The following is a 19,803-nucleotide window of genomic DNA, read 5'->3' as shown; positions in this document are numbered from 1 at the left end:
TAGGTTTGTCTGTACCTTCATTACTTTTCAAAACAAGAAAGAGAAATTGAAAAGATCTTTAAGCTGCCTGACTCCAAGATTTTCAAAATATTTCCGTTATTATGCTTTTTGCCCCAAAGCAACTGCTAAAGAGCTCTCTCAGGACAACTGATGGTCAATTACTCCCCATGCTCTACTTCTGTTAAAGATAAGGAATGTTGTAATTCCATGGCTCAAAAATTTAGCAAACTCCTTTCGTAATGACCTAATTGGATGATTTCTTCATACAATTATCAGCCTTTTCATGTGTATAAGAAGATAAAGTAATGTCTTTAATGTTAGGATTTTGAGCCTGGTAATAGAAATAATTGTAAAAATGATACTTTCATGAACATTATCCATCAGAAAGTCTTTATAAAGGCTTTTCCTTATGCTGGAAAAATAAATGAAGTTTTCTAAATTTAAAAAAAAAAAAATTCCTACCAGAATTGAAAATTGTTTTAACAGGTATTATTTTATACAGTATTCTAGTTTTAAACATGTTTATTGTTAGCACTTGATTAACCAAATGAATCTGATGGAGGACTTTTTTTTCCTGGTACTGCTCACTGGTTGCCTCCAGACAGGATGAATTCAAACTGTTGTGATATATATGTCCTGGATTTGTGCCACGTTATCTGAATTAAGTCCTGTTGACTTGAACAGGAGGGTGAGTCCGTAATGCCGTGTGATCCAGCTGTGGGGGCCTTTGGGATTGTGTCTTTCTGGCCTGCTGTGATTTACCGGAAGAGATGGATAGTAGCTGCTTCAGGCAGGAGGAGGTGTTCAGAGGCTTTTGCTGCTGCTGCTAAGGGGGCATTTCCAGTGGAAGGTGTGCCTTTGTAGGGACCGCTCTGTCATATGCTTTCCTGGTCAAAGCACCGTCATGAGCACGACAGTAAACAATTGCACACGGAGAGAGAGACGTATGACCTAGTTCCATCTTCTTTTTGGTAAATGTTGGATGCACTTGGGTAATATTTATTGATAGTGTTCAGCACTTGGAATAGTATTTGTGTGTGAGCGTTCACGCACATGTTCCCATGAACATATGAATGAACCTACGTTGCCTATATGATGGGTGGAAAGGATGTATTTTTTTTAGTCAGGGCTCTGAGCAGACTCCTAAGAGTTTGGTTCTAATTCTGATTTGCCAGAGTCTTCCTTTGGAAGATTAAATAAAAAAGTAATTTCTTTATGCCTCATGAATGGAATGAGGATAATGAATGCTGCCTTTCTGCTCAAGATTGCATTGACATGCTCAAGAATCACGTATGTTATAGAAAATAAGTCAGTTAGCAAAAAATGAGAGAAGAAAAACAGATACTTCAAAATTAATGAAGAACAGACGTGTGATTTATGATAGAAGATCAAGAAAAATATGAAAATATTGAAAAGATCAAGAGAAAAATATGAAGTTATATACAAAAAGGAAAAGAGAATGACTGAACAGAATATGCTTGAATACTCAAATACTAAGGGTTTTTGTCAGGAGATATGTCGTTGATGAAAAAGTGGAGAGAAAGTCAGGAAAGAGCTTAACTGAGAAAGTCAGAAATGAACAAAAATACAAATTTAAGGTAAGCTTGAATAAAAAGTGAGAAATTATGACTGAAATGCTCAGTTTTTCTTTCTTACATTTTGTCTCAATTCCATTTTAAAAAATAGATGTTATATTGTCACTCTTGAATCTTTTAGAAGCAGTTGTTGGTATTGAGGGTATATTACATCCTCTCCTTGGTATCTCTGTTATTTCACACTTTATTTTTTTTAGGCCCCTGCTAAATGCCATTTGTTCGTAGTGATTTAATGCCAGTGAAGTTACTCAGGTTGCTCCGTAACTTCCTCTTTAAAGAACTTGGTATCTGTCAAGGTCATTCTCATTTCCAGTGATGACAATTTGTCATAGTGACAAAATTTCTTCACTGATGATAAAGTGATAGATAAAAGAGTATTCTCAACTCCAGCTTGTTAAATTTATTGTTTTTCCTCTCCTTTTCTCCATTAAATTGCATAAAAACACTGGCCTTTATCAAAACTTACCACCAGTGACATCTGAAACAGCGCACAGATTTCCCAGTTCCTTGCAACAACGAAATAACAGAATTATCTCAGAAAATGCTATTAAAAACATTGTACCCACTGAGATTACAAACCCCATCTGTGCTATCTGAGACTGTTAGGCATGCCGGGCTTTGATTTTATGGATTTTGTTTTTCTATTAGATTACTTTGCTTTGCCCTTCAGTTTCATGTTGGCTTTCAGAGCTGTTAGTTCGTTCATCTTCCTGTTTTAAAAAGTCTGTTCCTTTTGAGCTAATATGTCATTGCTGCTATTTTTAGGAAAGTAATTTCTATTTTGATATAAAGCCTAATTGCACAGTGATTACTAATTGAATGACTCTGCTTTTACCTGCATGCACATCATTTGAGAGCTGACATCTTCCTTGAGTATGTGTCAGGCAAACGCCAAAATGAGGGCACACCTAGGAATGGCCAGAGATCTAGAAGTTGCTCGTTCTTTTTTGGCATACCTCCACCTAGAATTTGACAAGTGTGCAATCGTTTGGCTCAATTAGAATTGCCTTTTTCTACAAGTATTGCTGGAGAAAATGTATTTATATAATGAGTATCTGTAAAACCTTCACTTGGTTGACTCTGCTCATAGTTCTGTGAGCAGGTCTAGATACACATCATCAAATAAAAAATCAATTTCTGCAATTTCTCTTCTTGATTTGACCATGACTTTTAGTCACATATAGATCTGACCAAACTGCACTTATTGATAATACAAAATCTTGTCTGGCAACTGGATGGTACCAACTGTAATGTAAAGTGGGTAGCAGATCTACTGGGGTTGGTCCAGGCTATTCCTTTGAGCTTTGACTACATTTCCTTGCAGAGCAGAAGGTCATCCCTCCGAATGCTGTAATCTTTTGCAATACGTATTCACTTGTGTGGGTGATCCTCTAGGTACTTCTGAGTTTCAGTAGGGAATTCCGAACAAGTCCTCAGGGAGCATTGAAATGTTTTGTTATGCAGAGCCATGGCAGTGGCATTGGCCACTTATCCCTTCCCCCTCCCCATCACACACTTTCACTGAGCCCAGTGGTATCTTCCTTTCACAACTGGATCACTTCTTTACCCCAAACCTGTTCTTAGTTGTTGCTTGTGTGTTAGAGCAGTAATTTTTTTTTGTAACCTGCCTCCCAATGAGTGTCTACTTTTTTGACATAGTAGGAATTCTTATGCCAATTCTTGATCTTTTTTCCCAGGTGGAAGAAACATCACCAGATGTAGTCAGTCCAACCCTTCCCTTTGCTAAATTACCATTTGTGTCTATTGCTTTCTCCTGAAGTCAGGTTGTATCATCTGACTCATGTATAGGCATCAGAGATGTCTGATAACTGGAATATTAGCCTGCCAAATGTGATGATACCCTGACTGCAGTAATCTTAATAGCTGAATCTACCTGTAGACTGTCCCCTGTGGCAATGGTGCTGAGCTATTCTGACCACGCATACCTTACGGAATGGATCTGTCCTGACCTTCCTCCATTCCAAACAAGGTCAAAAAAGGTTAGCCTCATGCGAAGAGTTGCATCTCCTAGGATGAGGTGATTTGACAAATGCCAAGCTATTGAGGTGCAAAGAGCTCAAAAGTAAAAGACAAAATGAGGAAATGCAATTCACTCCTGTTTGGTAAATGTAAGGGAACTATCATATCCTGGAGTCACCTAAAGAAAGAAATTATTCCCTTAAAATTTAAAATTTCTGCAACTGAGTTTAGAACAGAATGTGTTCCCCGTTAGCTGTTAAGGTTGTGCTTTGGCCACTGCTTCATGTAGGGGCCCTCACAAAAGGAGGAGGTACCTTTTAATCATCAGATTATTTAAAGTGACCCAGATACAGAAAGCAAGGATTAGATAAATCAGTCCTCCCCCAAGCTGATCTTGTTATTTAAAAGCTCTCTGGTTTCCTTTCCTCGATATCCTGCTCTAAGCTCATTGCAAACACTTTAGCCAAAAAATATTTTTGCTTAAATTTGCCCCTATTATGGTTACCACTGTCTATTTCAGCCCATAGGAGATGCTATCATGACTGTTAGAGTTTTGTTATCTGGACCGTTCATCAGATTGGAGCAATCCTTAGAGCTGCACAAAATTACCAGCCTGAATATGCTTTCCCAAAAAGGAGTGATAAGAGAGCTTGTTGAATGTCTATATTCAGTATTACCACAGAAGCAAAGGACGGATTTAGATGATTCTCAGAGAAGTGATCAGCTTGTCTCTCTCAGGATGCCCTGTGATTTGCCTTACCAGAGATTGCTCTCTCCATGGTTTGTGAAGATAATCTTACCTTCAGAATGGGGCATATTTTGCAGAGTATTTGCTACTCCAATATGTCAAAAGGTTTTAATTCCACCAACTGGGCTTTCTGCTTTTATATTAGTATATTTAGACAGCCAGATTTTTAGCTGCTGTATATCAAGCGGTATCATTTAGCTGCAGTTCATCATTGCTAATGTAATAAAGGATCAGGCCCATTATCCCTTCACTGGAGGGGAAAAAAAACAAGGAAGAAGTGCCTTCTGGAGGATTATATGGATTTTGAGAGCTATAAACAACAGTAATACATTAAACCCAATGAAAGAACAGATATGTTTCTTCATTGTGCCTTAAACTAGTCTGAGTTTCAGCTGTCTCTTACAGTGATTATCAGTTAATGGTAAACAACCCTTATTCCTGATCTTGAAGTATGATCTCAGGCAACTGTGGAAGTGGAGTTGAGTGGGATGCCTATGCATGTGAGACTGAAGCTGTGCTTACAGGTTGACACAGAATTACAGGATAAGAGTGTGAACATAAGATAATGATTGTTAATGTCAGCGCATTCATGTGGGACTTCCCCATTTCCCCAGATAATTCATACAGTTAAAGGCAAAATAACCCTATGAGGATGGCCAGTCTATGGTGTCACCTGCAGAAGCAGCAGCGTGGTGATCTGGAGATATGGGACTGGTTGGCTTTCTCTCAAAAGCTGCTCTGAGGATCAGGAGCTCTTAAAGAACAAAGGAGAGTACTGAGCCAGTTTGATGTCTGTCTCTGGGATCCCAGCTCCAGCCATAAAATAACTGAATGTGTCAGGATCTCAACCCACAAAGACTGAAAGCCAACTGAAAATATTTGCAACATATGTCTTAGTCTATTTTGTTAACTTACAGTCTCTGTTAAAGTGCTATAAAGGGACGAATGGTCCAGGTTGAAAGATTTTAATTTAAACATAGTGATTTTTTTTCAGCTAATAATGTGATACATGGCCTCTAATATTTATTCTTAAAATGCATGAACTTTAGGAGCCTGCAATAAACCAACATACCAGCTGGAAGGGTAAGGGCTCACCAGACCAATGTGCCACATGTCACTGCTACTGGAATGACACAGCCTGTGACAATAAGAGCCAGGCAGTGGAAATGTTATCTGCATATATTTATGAGAGTGTAGGTATAACTGAGTCACAACCAAATAAATACAAGCATTTTATTTATAATTTTAGTGCAGTATTGTTTTCCTACCAGCCCTCAACCATATACATAAAATAAATTGTTGGTTTCAGTACTGCTTTTCCTTTACCATGTTTGGAAGGCAAACCCCAAATGCTGTTTTGGATGACTGCCCAGAATTCAAAAGTGAGACACTGCCCCAGCTCAGCTTTTGGGCCCCAACCCATGCCCAGTATCAAGGTTATGTTTTCTTGTGCATGACTGATCTGTTCTCTTCCCATTATTTTCCATCAGCTGAGTTTCTATTACAGGTTCCCTCTTTGTAAAAAAGACATTTCCAAGACACAGAACATCTTGATATCTGCCTGGCTGCATTTCAGGCTCTGTTGTTGCTTTGTTGTTCTCATGGAGAAAATCGTGATATTTGAAGCTGCTAAAATAGAATGTTTGTGCTCTTTAAATTTGGCATTTGAGCTAGGAAGTGACTTACAGTAAAACACACTTCCCAAGAGAGGGGTTCTTGTAACGGTGAGGCAACAGGTGTCATAGTGCTACAGCTGGAGTTCTGTGTGATCTCTCGTGAATGAACTTACCAAGCTCATCACAAACCCAGACAACATCATTTATCCATAGGCTTTATAATTATTGCAGTGGTGTAAGTACAGAGTGGAAAACACTATTTATATTACTAGGGAATTAGTGAGACAGCTGAAGGGGTGGTACTATTTTCAGTGTAGGCTTCTGTGTCACTACATTTTTAAAATTTATTTATTACAAATTAGTTTTACGATCTGTCATCTCAAATCCACAGTATTTAATTTAGCTGGGTGTTGACGTATCCAAAAGATGTTTTTACTGAATCTCCCTTTCTCATAATGTGGATATAGGACAAAACAAAAATTTCCTCCATGAAGGTGCTGTCGGCATCACAAGAGTGCAGTCAGAGGGGCAGGGGGACAAGAGGGTAACAGAGTGCACTTTCTTCCTCTGTCTCTCAAGGTTGAGCCATATGTGAAGCTGGAGCAAATCACTTTTCTCAGAAAAAGGAAAGAACTTTGAATTGAACTGTTTTGTGCACTGGTGTTGGTTCAGCGCTTCTCCTTATGGTTGAAGTAGAATCAAACTCCTTGCTAGGCTCCCAAGGAGAACATAGAGATGAATATCAGACTGTCAGCTGAGTGTTGCAATGGTACCTTTTACACAAATAGATCTTCTGATAAAGCATTTAAAGGTAAAATCGAGCAGTGTGCAGATAGTACATGTCGTACCTTAGCAGTGTTGATCTGAATGCTTGGTAGGCACTACAGGCTCACTGGAGAAAAAAAGTGGAGTAGTTTCCCAGGAGTTTTAGTTGTTTTCAACTTGTGAAAGCCTGCTTAAAAACAGGCTAAAAAAAGCCTGTTTAAATACAGTTGATTTAAAAAAAAAAAAAGGAATTTTAAAAAATGTATATATTATTACAGAGTTAATCAGTATTCAGAGTTCCAGTTCTGATAGTAAGCATGTTATTTCTAAGCTTTTTCAGTCATAGATGTAATAAAGGGTAGTTTCCTTCTATCCACCTTTGCATTCTCAATTTCATGCTGCTTAAGCTGTCAGTTGGACAAGATGGTCTCTTGATTCAAATAGTCTCAATCTTTCTTTGGAGTAGCCCACTTTTCCCTTGGCTGTATGGCAAAATGAGACTCCTTAGGCACTTTAAATTTGGCAACTTAAAATTACATACAGTGAATTTTCCTTCAGCGTATCTTTACAAATTTGACAATTGTAGATTTGCTTGAATATAAATGTAGATGTAGTAGTCTAAATATTTCTGAGATTTTTTTTCTTGAAAAAGAATGTGGATTATATGTTTGTTTTATGGAAAATGTATTTTAACAGTAAAGAAAGAGGAATGTGAATAACTGGTAAAGTTACCAGTATAAAAAACTTATGAATTTTGATGTAAGCTAACAAAAAAAAAAAAAAAAGGAGACTTTTAAAACTTAGAAGTACGTATCTTGATTTATCCTTAATTCACCCTTTTAGGCAGAGAATCTCTCCTGCTAAGATAAAATCCTCTTACAAAGAGTTTATTTTTAGACTGGCTGAAAATAATGCTCTGAGCATAATGCACAACGAAGTTCCCAGAATTGTGATATTGTTGATTCTATCAAGATGCGTGTTCTTAATTTAGCTTGCACTGTTGCACTTATTTGTAACTCTCGTATTGTGTTGATTAAAATTAATTAGTTGCTTGGGTTGCTAGGGGTTTTTTCCCAGAATTATAGAATGACTGAGGTTGGAAGGTACCTCTGGAGGTCATCTTGTCCAAGCCCCCTGCTCAAGCAGGGTCACCTAGAGCAGGCTACCCAGGACCATGTCTTAGACGGCTTTTGAACATCTCTAAGGATAGGGACTCCACCACCTCCTTGGCCAACCTGTGCCAGTGCTTGGTCACCCTCACAGTAAAAAAGTGTTTCCTCATGTTCAGAGGGAACCTCCTGTGTTTCAGGTTGTGCCCGTTGCCTCTGGTCCTTTTCCTTCCCTGCATACCGTTCTCCTATTTGAGAGAGAATAGCCTTTGCTGGAGTGGCTATTTCCTCTCCTGTGGAGATTACTGGAGACTGAGATAAAGAGGAACAGCGAGTGAAGGTAGAGTTACCTTCTTAGATGTCACTAGTTCAGGCTAATATCTGTGGGAAAATGGGGAAAACAGGGTGATGAATTGTATCTTGCTGAATAAAGGTTTAAATCAGGAACTTAGTATTCTTGTTGAAGTTGAGTGATACTCTGAAGAGTAGAAGAAAAATCCTGAAACAGTTATTGAACTTAAAGGCCCAAGGAATGATTGTGATCTTACTGTGTAAAATGATATATTAACACATGACCATAAATCAGAAGATTTTATAATCTGTGTGAGCTGTTTCATGAGTAATCTAAGCTTGTCTTACCCTTGTCTCTTTCTTGTCTCTTCCTTTGTGCCAATATCTGTTCCTTTTGGGGACTTAAATTCTAACAAGAGCAGAAAGAGAAGGAGGCACAGGGTGGAAGGCAGGGCAATTTCACAAAGGCTTCTCTTAGGTTACTTTAAGAGCCGGGTCCTATGAAGGAAATTCTAGAGTGACCCAAAGGAAAGCGAGCTTTTATAGGGGTAGTATTTTGTGCACAGAATCTTCTCTGAATGTTGCTTGAGAAGTGCAGTTGCAGAATTGTAGTAAAGGTTGCAGAAAAAGCCTAACTAATTTGGTTTTCATTTGTGACCCTGAGAAAATAACTTTTTTGTTTCCTTGATGTGAAGCAAAACTGGGGGGGGGGCTACCAAAGTGCCAAATCAAAAACCCATGCTGTGAGATGGAGAGACAGAGGTGGCAACTCGTCTGGGTCAGGCAATCTGCTGATTGTGTTGACCTTCTGACTGGTAATTATATCTTAAAGAGTAAGTAGGAATGAACATTTGCTGTGTGTAAACTATTGCATTAGATGCCAGTTTTCTTGTCTTCCCTGGTAATCTCCGTCATCTTCTAATACAGTCTTAAACAGTTCCTGGAGGCCCTTAAAATAAAATAGATGTGTTCATCTGGGTTTACATTAGCTATTTAATCACAGGATATGTTGCTAACTCTCATGGGTCATCTTAAAAGAGGCAAACTGAGGGCAGAGATAATAGATCTCTATTTTCTCTCTTTTCCTTATCAGTATGAATATAGATATATATGTATGGATATATGGTATGTAGATACTAAAGGCCACATCTTCATGGACAAGCATAGGTAGGCTAGTCATTCGAGCGCGCTGGCTACTAATCAGAGTTTGGAAGATGTGTGCTTCTGAATCATTTGGTACTGCATGCAAAGAGTATGGTTCCTTGAAAGTCTGCCATAAAATAAAGCTTAACCAAGCTATATAACTGTTTGTATGATTTTCTAAATGCTCTAATAATCCCTCTGCTTCTTCAAACTGTGTTCTTCATTAGGGCTTGGGCAAAATTTAATGATACAAATTCTGAGTCATATATAGACTTGCCAATTTGCATTAATAGCTTGAAGAATCATTGAGAGCTACTCATTTTCTCAAATTAGCAAGTAAATCAGTGAATGTAGTAGAAAGAATGGAGTATGAAATATACTCTATTTGTTTAGTGTTAATTTCTCATTATAACTTTACATTATAGCAGTAAACATCTTGCAGTATACATTCGTAAGGATAATGAAATCTGAGTACTCTGTCCTCACTGCAAATACTCTGATGAAATCATTGTTTGAAAATGAATATTGTATATCATTACAAAATTAATTTCTATTTTTTTAGATGATGCACAGAATCTAAACATACAGACGTAATGTAATTACACAGCTGGGCTTTCAGAAAAAGCAAAATAAAATGCATTTCTCCTTTTCCAGGTCACACGTTTATATGCCACAGTCAGTATTTTTACTTTAATTCTGGACTGTGTTTATACAGTATGGGATCATAAGCTGAAGGAAAATTTATTGAAATAAAGATTCCCCATCCTGGCCCAATAAACAATCTGTATCCCATTCCACATGCTAGAACAAGGAGCAGAGAGGTCAGTCTCCTTTGCAATATGTCCACGGAGAATCGTTAACCAGAATGTTAGGGATTCAATAGAAGACACTTTGCGGTAGTGAAACAAAAGTCCAGGGAAAACATTTTTTCTTCAATTTGCAGAGATCTGGGATCTTGAGCTTTGAAATACCTCTAGAAGCAGACCAGAGAAACCAAGTATTGGCATATAGCTCCTTGAAACTAAAAGAAGAGAAACTGAGAACGGGATTTTAGATTAACAAAAGTAAAGGAAACGAAGGGAAGGATATGCTTTTGTTGTGGGCATTTCCATTTAACTGCAGAACTGGCTGAGAGAGACAGAAACTTGCTGTATAGGATAGAGACAGAAACTTGCTGTATAGCATAGGGACAGAAACTTGCTGTATAGCATAGGGACAGACACATCATAGAAACTATGCAGGACAGGAGGAGGCATGGAAGTCCTGGGGTCCATGGGACAAATGAGAAGGAAGAGCTCCTGCAGGGCTAACAGGTAATCCCACTGGGCAGAGCTCTGCCAGGGAGAGCAGTAGTATTGGGAACCCTAAAATAGGAGTTTTCTGGCCCAGAGCCAGAAGTGTTGAGGTCAGGAGCACTGCAGTTGGAAGCTCTGAAACCAGTTTTTCACTGAGAAAGCAGACTTCACCCTGCCGCTGGAAAAAATTGGGCTTGACCTTGCCAGGGGGAGAAATTCAGGGGGAGCTTTTTCAGCGTGTCTGGTATAGACAGTTTTGCAGATAGACCTTGGCATGCTGTTGCAATTTCCAAAATAAGCCAGATTTTCAGAAAATATATACAGTAGTTTTAAACTATAAATAAAGCTTGAAGAAAAAAAAAAGGCAATGGTTTTATGCGCAAGAATTTCCTAACCCCCGATTGCTGTAGTTTCAGGTATGATTATAGCACATGAGGAGGATATCCTCAATATAATGGGCACTCTTGTGGATCTCTGTGTGGAAAAGCATCTAGTATGTCTTGGTACTAAATGGTTATGAAGTCATATATGTATTGTTTATGGTCTCCTAATCCAGGATTTATTGTCCTGATCCTGTTCCAGAACTAGGGACTTAGGTTGATTAAAAAAATAAGATTCTTCAAAGCTTTTAAGCAAATTGATTTACTCTGGCTTGAAAATTCTCATATTCCCCAGATTTATATTAGTCGGTGTGATTCTTGTATTCATCCATGTGATATTCAATACTGGAAGGATTTTATAAATGGCACATATTACCTTTTAAAAAACTGCTACACCAGACTGTAATATTAAATACTGATGAAGCAGGTGGAAAATTACTATTAGTTATACCTAATACATTGCCATTTTGTTCCTTTCCGGAGTGGGAAGGAAAACCAACACAGTGAGCCAATTCGGTTACCTGCAGTTTTCTCTGTGCTATTCTGTACAAGTGCAATCAAAAAGAAACCAATCTGTTGATAATTCCCACTGCCAGCTCAGTCCCTATGCCTGGCAATCCCCTGCCCTCTGCACCTTCGTAATTACACGCTGAACAGCGTTCCTTCATTTTACGCTGTGATGAGATCTTTTATCTCCCTCTTGTAAAAGAGTTGTCTGAGGAGCAGCCAGGAGACCAGCACACCTCCCTGACTCGCCGGTCTCCCAGCCCCAGGGTGGACATGGAAGAGGCCGGCTCGTTTGCTTTGTTTGTGCTTCCAGTTTGCTGCCTGGCTTTAGCAGTGATTCAGGAGGAGGGAAGCTGCCCACCAAAATGCAGTGCAGACTGACCTTATTGTTAAGAGGCTTTTCTTGATGTCTAACCCGAATTTTCTCCCCAGCAACCTTAGTAAACTACGTGCTTTTCTATTTGTTTTAGTCGCTGTGAGTGTGCAGAATAGACCTTTACCCTTCTCTTTAAAGACCGTTATCTTGTTTTCCCTCAGTTTTCCCTTTGCAGGCAGAACACCACCAATTACTAGTCTTTTCTCAAAGAAAAATAGCTTCCCCAGGGAGATATATTTTTATGCCAGTGCAACGATTGTCTTTATTACAGCAGAATGAGCTCATTGACCAGTGGCTCTCTGGTAGACCACTGTGATCTCCAGGTCCTTTTCTGCAGAATTCTTCTCTAACTCATCATTCCCTGTTTCCATAGTTTATTTTCCTGCAATAGTGGAGAAACTTGTATTTGTCCTTACTAAATTACATTTCCAGTCTTTTCTCGAGGGTAACAGGAACCTTTCAAATTATGATCCTGCTGTGTGGTGTACTTGCAGACCATCTTGTTTATGCCGTCTATAACTGTAATAAGAGCACTCTGTTCCAACCTTTAAGTCATTACGAAGAATATTGGATAATACCTGCCAAAGACAGACCCCTGTGCAAAGCCACTCAAAATACATGCCACAGTTTTGGCATTGAACTGCTGTTAACTGTTCTCTGGGTGCCATTTTTTAATTATACGTCCCAAGATTGTTGATGGAGGTGCCAGAATATTCTGCAAAGCAGTATTAAAAGATTTGCTACAACATGTATGACATATATCGTATGACATACACAACATAAATGACGTTTATGGCCTGAGCAATCTTCTGCATTTGTAAATGTGGAGGGCGGTTGTAAAGACATCATTTCTACAATCAACTGTATTATTTAGTGACTGAAAAATGAGATTTCATTTCATTAGGAAGTTACTGGAATGTTTCCAGAGCAAGTTTGCTAGAAAGAATAATATTGGCTTCTCTGAAGCAAGGTTCTTGGTTATCACAGTATTTGCATTAATTCTGACCACTTGTGTGCATGCACAAGCTTATCGTGCATTGTGACAGCACGCAAGATTTAAAAAAAAAAGAATAAAAAATTGCACGTTTGAACTCTGGTTTATGGTTTATGTTCTAGCTGAAAGTGCCATTCCAAGACACAAGAATGTTTTCAGAAGCATAGGTGATTATTTCCTCTTACATTACATGGTAGTCTGCAGAATATTAAAGAATTTTCTAAGGCCTTTTTAACAATCTTAAAAACTCTTAAAAGAAAGTTATTAATCAGGCAGACAGCTCACTTCCATGCCTTCCTTTCATAAGGATTTTGTATTTCATTAATTAAAATTGTTTGCATTAAAGTAGTTTAACGGGAAGAAAGGACTTATATTTCTAATGAATTTGCCTGTAGTTTGATTAACTTCGAAGAATTTTTTTAAATTACTGTATTATGCAGAGCAGATTCTTTTAAGGACTCTAGGACATTTTAATGAATGTTTATAATTAAATGATAGATGAACTTACCGTATGGTTGGAAGCGCAGTTGCTACTTTGCAAGGTTGAGTTCCTTTATGTTTTATGATTTGCAATGTTTTATGTATTACAAAATTTTATGTAGTATGTTAAGCCTTTGTTATTTCTACTCAGCTTGTCATGAGGTATGGACTTTATGGTCTCCAGGGGATGTTGTCTTTGGTTAAGTTAATGTAATAAATGGAGGAGAATCTTGCTTTCCTGTCAGCTTTCATAAAACTTTAGTGCCAGCTTTACAGTGCCTGAGCATTATCAGCAAGGAATAGCTGTATTAATAATTAGCGTGTCCATTGCATCCCTAAAATATGTGTCAAAAGAAAACGAGTGTGAAAGCGTGTGGAGTTCTGTGGGTTTAAATGGCGTTAAACATTACCACATTAAGTTAAAAAATACAAAGTCGTTCTACTTACATACTTAAAATCTTTCAGTTCAAAAAGCACAAATGCATTTTTAGTTGTATATTTATTTGGGGTTTATTATTGTTGGTATATTCCATTTCCTCATTACAATATTTTGTGTTCTTCCTAGAATGGCTTTACTCCTTTATATATGGCAGCTCAAGAGAACCACATTGAAGTGGTGAAGTATCTCCTGGAGAATGGAGCCAACCAAAGCACAGCTACTGAGGTGAGGTATATTGTTCGTTTTTTTTACACACACTCCTACTTTCCTTTGCCTTTCTATTCAGATCACTTAAAGTCAGAAGATTTTTTCAAACCGAGTATTTTGAGAACTTTCAGACTTTCATTTCAGTGAGTTGTATTTATGAATCTTATCCTTTTTTTCTACATGCACAGAAGACAAGGGTGAACTGTTCTGGAAGTGGTGAAAAGTCAAGGGATGAAATCCAGCCTGATTAATTTGACAACAAAATTTCCACTGACTTTAGTGAGCTCAGGATTTTCACCTTCAGTTTGTGCCCATTTCTCCTATCAGCTTCCTGGAGAATTTTCTGAAAAATGAATGAGGCTTTGAAGAGAGGTCCCTAGGGCCATAGAAATTATAGTAGGCCAAGGTCGTATTGCCAGGCAAATGGAGTGAATAGTGGATCGATTGTAGGCTAAGTGGAGACGTACAACATTTCATTTGAACAGATTTACGTTTCCAGCAAAGCCCATGGAAACTCAAGCATCTAGGAGTCCCATCACCTGAGCAACATGGCTATCTTTGTGCTGGTTTTTCATTTGCACTGTAAGATCTGGGCAAAAATCAGTGAACAGAATATCTTAGCGTGTATCTCCTACTCTTGGCTCTACAAGGGGTCTTCTGGGGACAGTGGTTTGGAGGCTTGCTTCAGCTTCTTCCTCAGCCAGCTGAAAAGTGTGTGGAACATAATGTGTATATCATAATTAGGACTATGAGGACTGTGTCCAGAAGGGTGTCTGTGTATAGTGTAAAATAGTACAGAAACAATTAGTATCAACAGTTAGTTGTTCACAAGCTTTCTTGTAGACTGGGTCTTGAGATTTTCGATGAGTTCAGAATATTTTCTGCATAGAGAGAAAGAGCGAGAAACAAGCAAGTGCATGCATAAAAGCAATGAGTGGAGTAGGCTCTCTGTGGTGCTGGGTTCACAGAGCCATTCAGTTAAAAAGGGGCCTCAAGAGGTCACTTACTCCAACCTCCTGCTCCTGTTCCGCTAAGTGAGGAGTGATGGCAGCTGGACCTCCCTGACCAGCTGAGTTACTCTGATTCCGAGGCTTGTCTGTGACTTTGTATAACCTATGAATATTCATTATTGTCCGTGATTAGCATAAATTGGAAATCAAATGACTAACAAGGATCACATCAATGAGCTCAGCAGGCAATGTGCTGTTTTCTTCTCGGACACTTTAGTTCTACTGCCAGACCACGTGGGTATAAATATGCAGAAGGATGGTATTAATTGCTAGGTTCTGGATTTAACTGCAGTGCTGTAAACATGCAGTAACTTCAGTGCAAGCAGGGCAGACACTGAAGTAAGAGAGATGAGATTTCATCTCAAGACGAACTGAATCATAAGAACTTCCTTCTGCAAATGAGAGGATTTGAAGGCCATGGGGAAAACTCCTAGGTCACGAGGACTGTGCTCATTCTGTTTCCTCCTCTTGTTCTCTTCCTGCCAAATGTTCTTTTATTCCAAGCTAAGGGGACGAGTCAACAGGCTCTGTGCTGCAGTGTGCTGGCTTCATGTGTGTTCTGTGGATATGGATGTGCCATGTGAAGTAGTAATAGGAAAGTTCCTCTCCTGTCAGAGCTTTTGCTCGTGTTTATTACTTTCCCTAGTCTGTACAGAAACTTACCCATTCTGGATTGCCTTCACAACAGATGAATTTGAAATGATGGTGCATGTATGCTCGCTCTCCTTTCCTTTAAACTAAACTGCTAGTGTTAACAGCTGCTTTACTGTCCCTTCTTTCAATGGATACTGTACCATTTGATGACAGCTCCTAAAATAATCCTCTCGGGGCCTGCATATATGGCGATCACGTTACATGTCAGCTTTCTGAAATATGAAATCCCGTGTGATTGCCAGGCAACGTGGCAGAAACACACTCCTTGTGAAGGAGCTGAGTGGAACTGTGGCTCTCCAGGAGCCTGGCCCAGCTACAGCGTACAGTCGCCTGCTTGCAGCCTTTCTCCTGGTAACTTTTACTGGCTGTGATGATCAGGTACACTGGAAGCTCATTCATTAGTTTACAGGAACTGTGAGGCCGAGATGGTTGTAATTCATGTGGCCTCTGGTTGAATATAGACATTCAGGCATCACTGGAACTCACAGTATAGTCTGCTTTAAGGGTTGGGGGAGGAGAGGAATCAAATGCCCCCCACTCTGAATCCGAGTCCAAGTCTGTCTTCTGCCATCAGAAAGGTCAGTTCTCGCTTTTGTAGCTTGGAAAGTAAAGGCTGTCTACCCCCTTATTGCTTAACTAGATAAGTTTTGGTTTCAGATCTTGCAGAGTTGATGGTTTCACTGATTCGAGTGTTACCGAAGGATGGCCTGAGCCACTGTCCGCTTTCACACGTGCCCAGAATTAGTCTCACGAATAGAATGAAGAATGGTACATTAAATAAGGTGGGATGGCAGCCTGAACTGAGGACAGCACCCAAATACATGGAGAAGGACCTTCTGTTTGGCATCAAAGACTGGCTGTCCTCACGTGGGGAGATGAAATGCTTTCTCCAAGCTCTGGTCAGCCCTGATTTCCAGAAGCAATGGGAGAGGGAATGCGGAAAGAGTTGTGTCCTTTTAGAGAAGGATGGAAGATAAAGTGGTGCAAATCACATAGATGGTCTTGTCTGTGAAGCTTTGAAACTTGCACTGCCTTTGGATATGTTTCATTTCTTCTAACACTTATATACATATATATACAAAATGAGAGTAAGGATGAGCTCAGTTTCACGGGGCCTCTAATCCAGGATTTGTTCTCATGTTCCCAGAGGCGAAAGGCAAATGCATTAAGCCATTTCAACACCTAATGTAGCCCCAATCTCAGAATTATCTTTACAGTTCAGCTGTTTCGTCAGCTGTTCACCCTTTTTTAATTCACTGTACAGAATTTAATCTCTATTACAGACAGAAACCATAGTAGTATCGCTGTTACAACGCACCTACCCACAGTTCTACGCAAAAGGGAGTGAATGTTATTAGATTACTAAGGGGAAAAATTGCTTTGGCAATTCTTCACATGTTTCCTTCAGCATATGTTAGCTCTCATTCCTTCCTAACTTGTCCTTTATTATTTTATCATCTTTCCATATTCCTATTCCAAATCAATTCTGTCTCATTCCCATGTCTTTTACAATGTATCTAAATCGGTTTTCTCACTTTCTGGCTATAATCAGCTCTTTAGTTGTTGTTCCTTCCGACCTAGACATAGAAGACCTTGTTTTATTCCCTGCCCTTTTCTTTCGTTGTTACTCACCATGCCTCTGGTCACAGACTCAGCTGCTCTGTTGCTTGTGGTTCAGCTGCCCTCCAATCTAGCATGCAGTTACACCACATATGTGCTTGGGCAGCATGCAAGGCTGGAGCTAGATTCAGTTTTATAGTCAGAAGAAAAGATATGGGAGCAGGCCATACTTCAGCTGAGATAGCAGGTTGTGACCATGTGACGCATTTTAAAGCATTGGCAACCCGGGGCATGTGTGGAGGAGCAAGGCAACTTAAAAATAATTTTGAAACAAAGCTAAAACTATGAATGAAAAGCAGAGACATTTTTCTGACTTTGTTTTTTCAAAAAGTATAAATAAGCTAATGTTTTCCTGCTTCAAATTAGAATAAATTCTTAAAGATGATCTGGCTTTCCTGACTTATAGTCCATGTGTAACTTAGAACGGGGAACAGCAGCAAATGCATCCGAAGATATGCTTTCTTTTTGCAGAGACGTGATGTGGTATTCAGAAACAGGTTCCCTGTATATTTTTCACATCTACTTTGTTCAGTGCTCACTAATCCCTACCAAAATATTGCTAAAAATGTGCTTTGTGCTCCATTTGAAGATTAGAAGTAATTAAGAGAGGTACTGTAGAATGATCCTTTCCTTGTACTTGACTTAAGAAGAGACTACTTTGAAGTGGAAAAAGTGTGCTTCTGACATGTTTGAAATCATATCTGGGTTAAAATGTTGTGCCTCTGTTATCATTTCACTGGAGACAGTGGTACAGAGGTAGAAAACAGCTGGTAATGTGCTTATCAGTTTTCTTGTGTGAACAGCGCTGTGCTGTACGTCCTTCAGCTTACTGAGCACACCTTATTTTCTTCTCTACCAGGATGGTTTCACTCCTCTAGCTGTTGCATTGCAACAAGGACACAACCAGGCGGTGGCCATCCTCCTGGAAAATGACACGAAGGGGAAAGTGAGATTACCAGCTCTGCATATTGCTGCTAGAAAAGACGACACCAAATCAGCGGCACTTTTGCTGCAGAACGACCATAATGCTGATGTGCAGTCCAAGGTAACATGATGCTGCCATAGAGGTAACAGGGTAGTCACACAGCTGAGTGCCGATGGGCAACAAACTTTACTTCCTTTGTCTTAACGGTTGAAGGTAATTTCTTCTGCGGGGAAAGACAAGTTGCTCGACCAGTATCACCAGTAATATATCTACTTTTGCAGTGTTTAACTACATGGTAATTGCAAACTACTCATTTTTCTGCTTTTTAGTTATACCTCCCATTTTTTTGGTAACCAGCTTTCTCTCATTATTTGTAAATCAGAAGACACTGGAATGGAAGCAGAATCACTGTTTCCCTATTAAATAGGATACTGGTTTATTGCCCATGGGACCGTAGGTTGTATTTAAAGTTAATGCATGCTTGAATGGCTTTTCCCATAATTAACAGCATAACTCATTTCAAAAAGCAACATAGTTCTTCGTTTTGCGGCCAGTCTTTAATATTGTTCCTCTTTTTCCCAAACCATGCTGCATCAGATGATGGTGAATAGGACGACTGAGGTACCGAGATAAAAAATTTTTAATTACTCTTTCTGTTACTTGTAATTTTCTCTGCTTTGTGGCAATATTTCTTTATTACTTAGTACTGAAAGTGAAGATACGACTCTTCTAATACATAGAAATACGTGACTCAGCAAACCTATTTTTATTCATCCTTTTTCTTAGAATTTCTTTTTATTTGTCTCACTATTAAAGTAAACTTTTGAGAATTCACATCAGTTCAAAGAAGTCTGAAGTGAGTAATGGAGCTAAGAGGATAAAGATGCTTTTCTAGCTCAATTTCATTAATTATGAAAATGCACTCATTTGGCCTAACTAAATTAAGGTGTCTGGCTCAGCCAGAATAATGGTAAAATTCATTTTCCTTCTTTTACAATAATAAATATAATCGCATCTTCCAAGGTGGAAACCTGTTCAGAACATCTGCTCATTTTTACCATTGTTCTTATTACAATCTTTTACATAAAGGTTTGAGAAGTCCTTAAGGGATAGCACGTAATCAGAATTCACCTGCAGCAGATAATATTACATTTCTCATACGGATTCTGGAAATACCAATTCTCCAAGCACTTCCACTAAAAATCATGGGTCTGAATCACTAGAACTTTGATTTTTTTCCCCCTAAAGATTATTGTCATGCTTAGGAAAAAGAATTATTTCCAAGAATGCGGTCATTATTTGAATGCCTGCTTTTAAATAATGGCGTTTCTCTGTTAGATGAGGGAATGAATTTTGAATGCCCACACCTGTGTGAAAGTGCTTCACGCTTGGTGTGTGTGCACATGAGCAAGCGAGGCAGCTGGCGATGCGAACTGAAAGGGTGACAGCTTCTCTCTGGCATCTTCCCATGGGCGTGTTCTTCACTATGGTAAATGGGAAGGGGGCTTACCTGTCCTTCACCGGCCATTACATTATGTCTCAGGACCTCGCGTTTGTCACCAGGCAAATGTGTGTCCACAAGAAGGCAGTTGTTAATGCAATATGCATTCAATCTATAGCTTAACGCAGTATCATATTTGTGTGCCTAATATCCTCAGTACACACTGCC

General features: G+C 39.0%; 1 protein-coding gene across 27 annotated transcripts in view; it reads left to right on the top strand.

The window, feature by feature from the left end:
- Nucleotides 1-19,803, top strand: part of ANK2 (ankyrin 2) — a 381,291-nt gene that overhangs the window by 241,597 nt on the left and 119,891 nt on the right. For 17 of the 27 annotated variants that reach the window (XM_075037668.1, XM_075037696.1, XM_075037705.1 and 14 more), the window contains 3 exons: nt 13,845-13,943; nt 18,069-18,254; nt 18,732-18,755. In XM_075037668.1, coding sequence (XP_074893769.1) covers nt 13,845-13,943; nt 18,069-18,254; nt 18,732-18,755 — 309 coding nt within the window. The remainder of the gene's footprint in view (nt 1-13,844; nt 13,944-18,068; nt 18,255-18,731; nt 18,756-19,803) is intronic. The other 10 variants (XM_075037862.1, XM_075037854.1, XM_075037847.1 and 7 more) reach the window with 1 other exon arrangement.

The sequence above is a fragment of the Buteo buteo genome, chromosome 1, assembly GCF_964188355.1.
Source record: "Buteo buteo chromosome 1, bButBut1.hap1.1, whole genome shotgun sequence".
Taxonomy (NCBI): domain Eukaryota; kingdom Metazoa; phylum Chordata; class Aves; order Accipitriformes; family Accipitridae; genus Buteo; species Buteo buteo.
The sequence above is the reverse complement of the archived record's forward strand: the minus strand, read 5'-3'. Positions and strand labels throughout refer to the sequence as shown.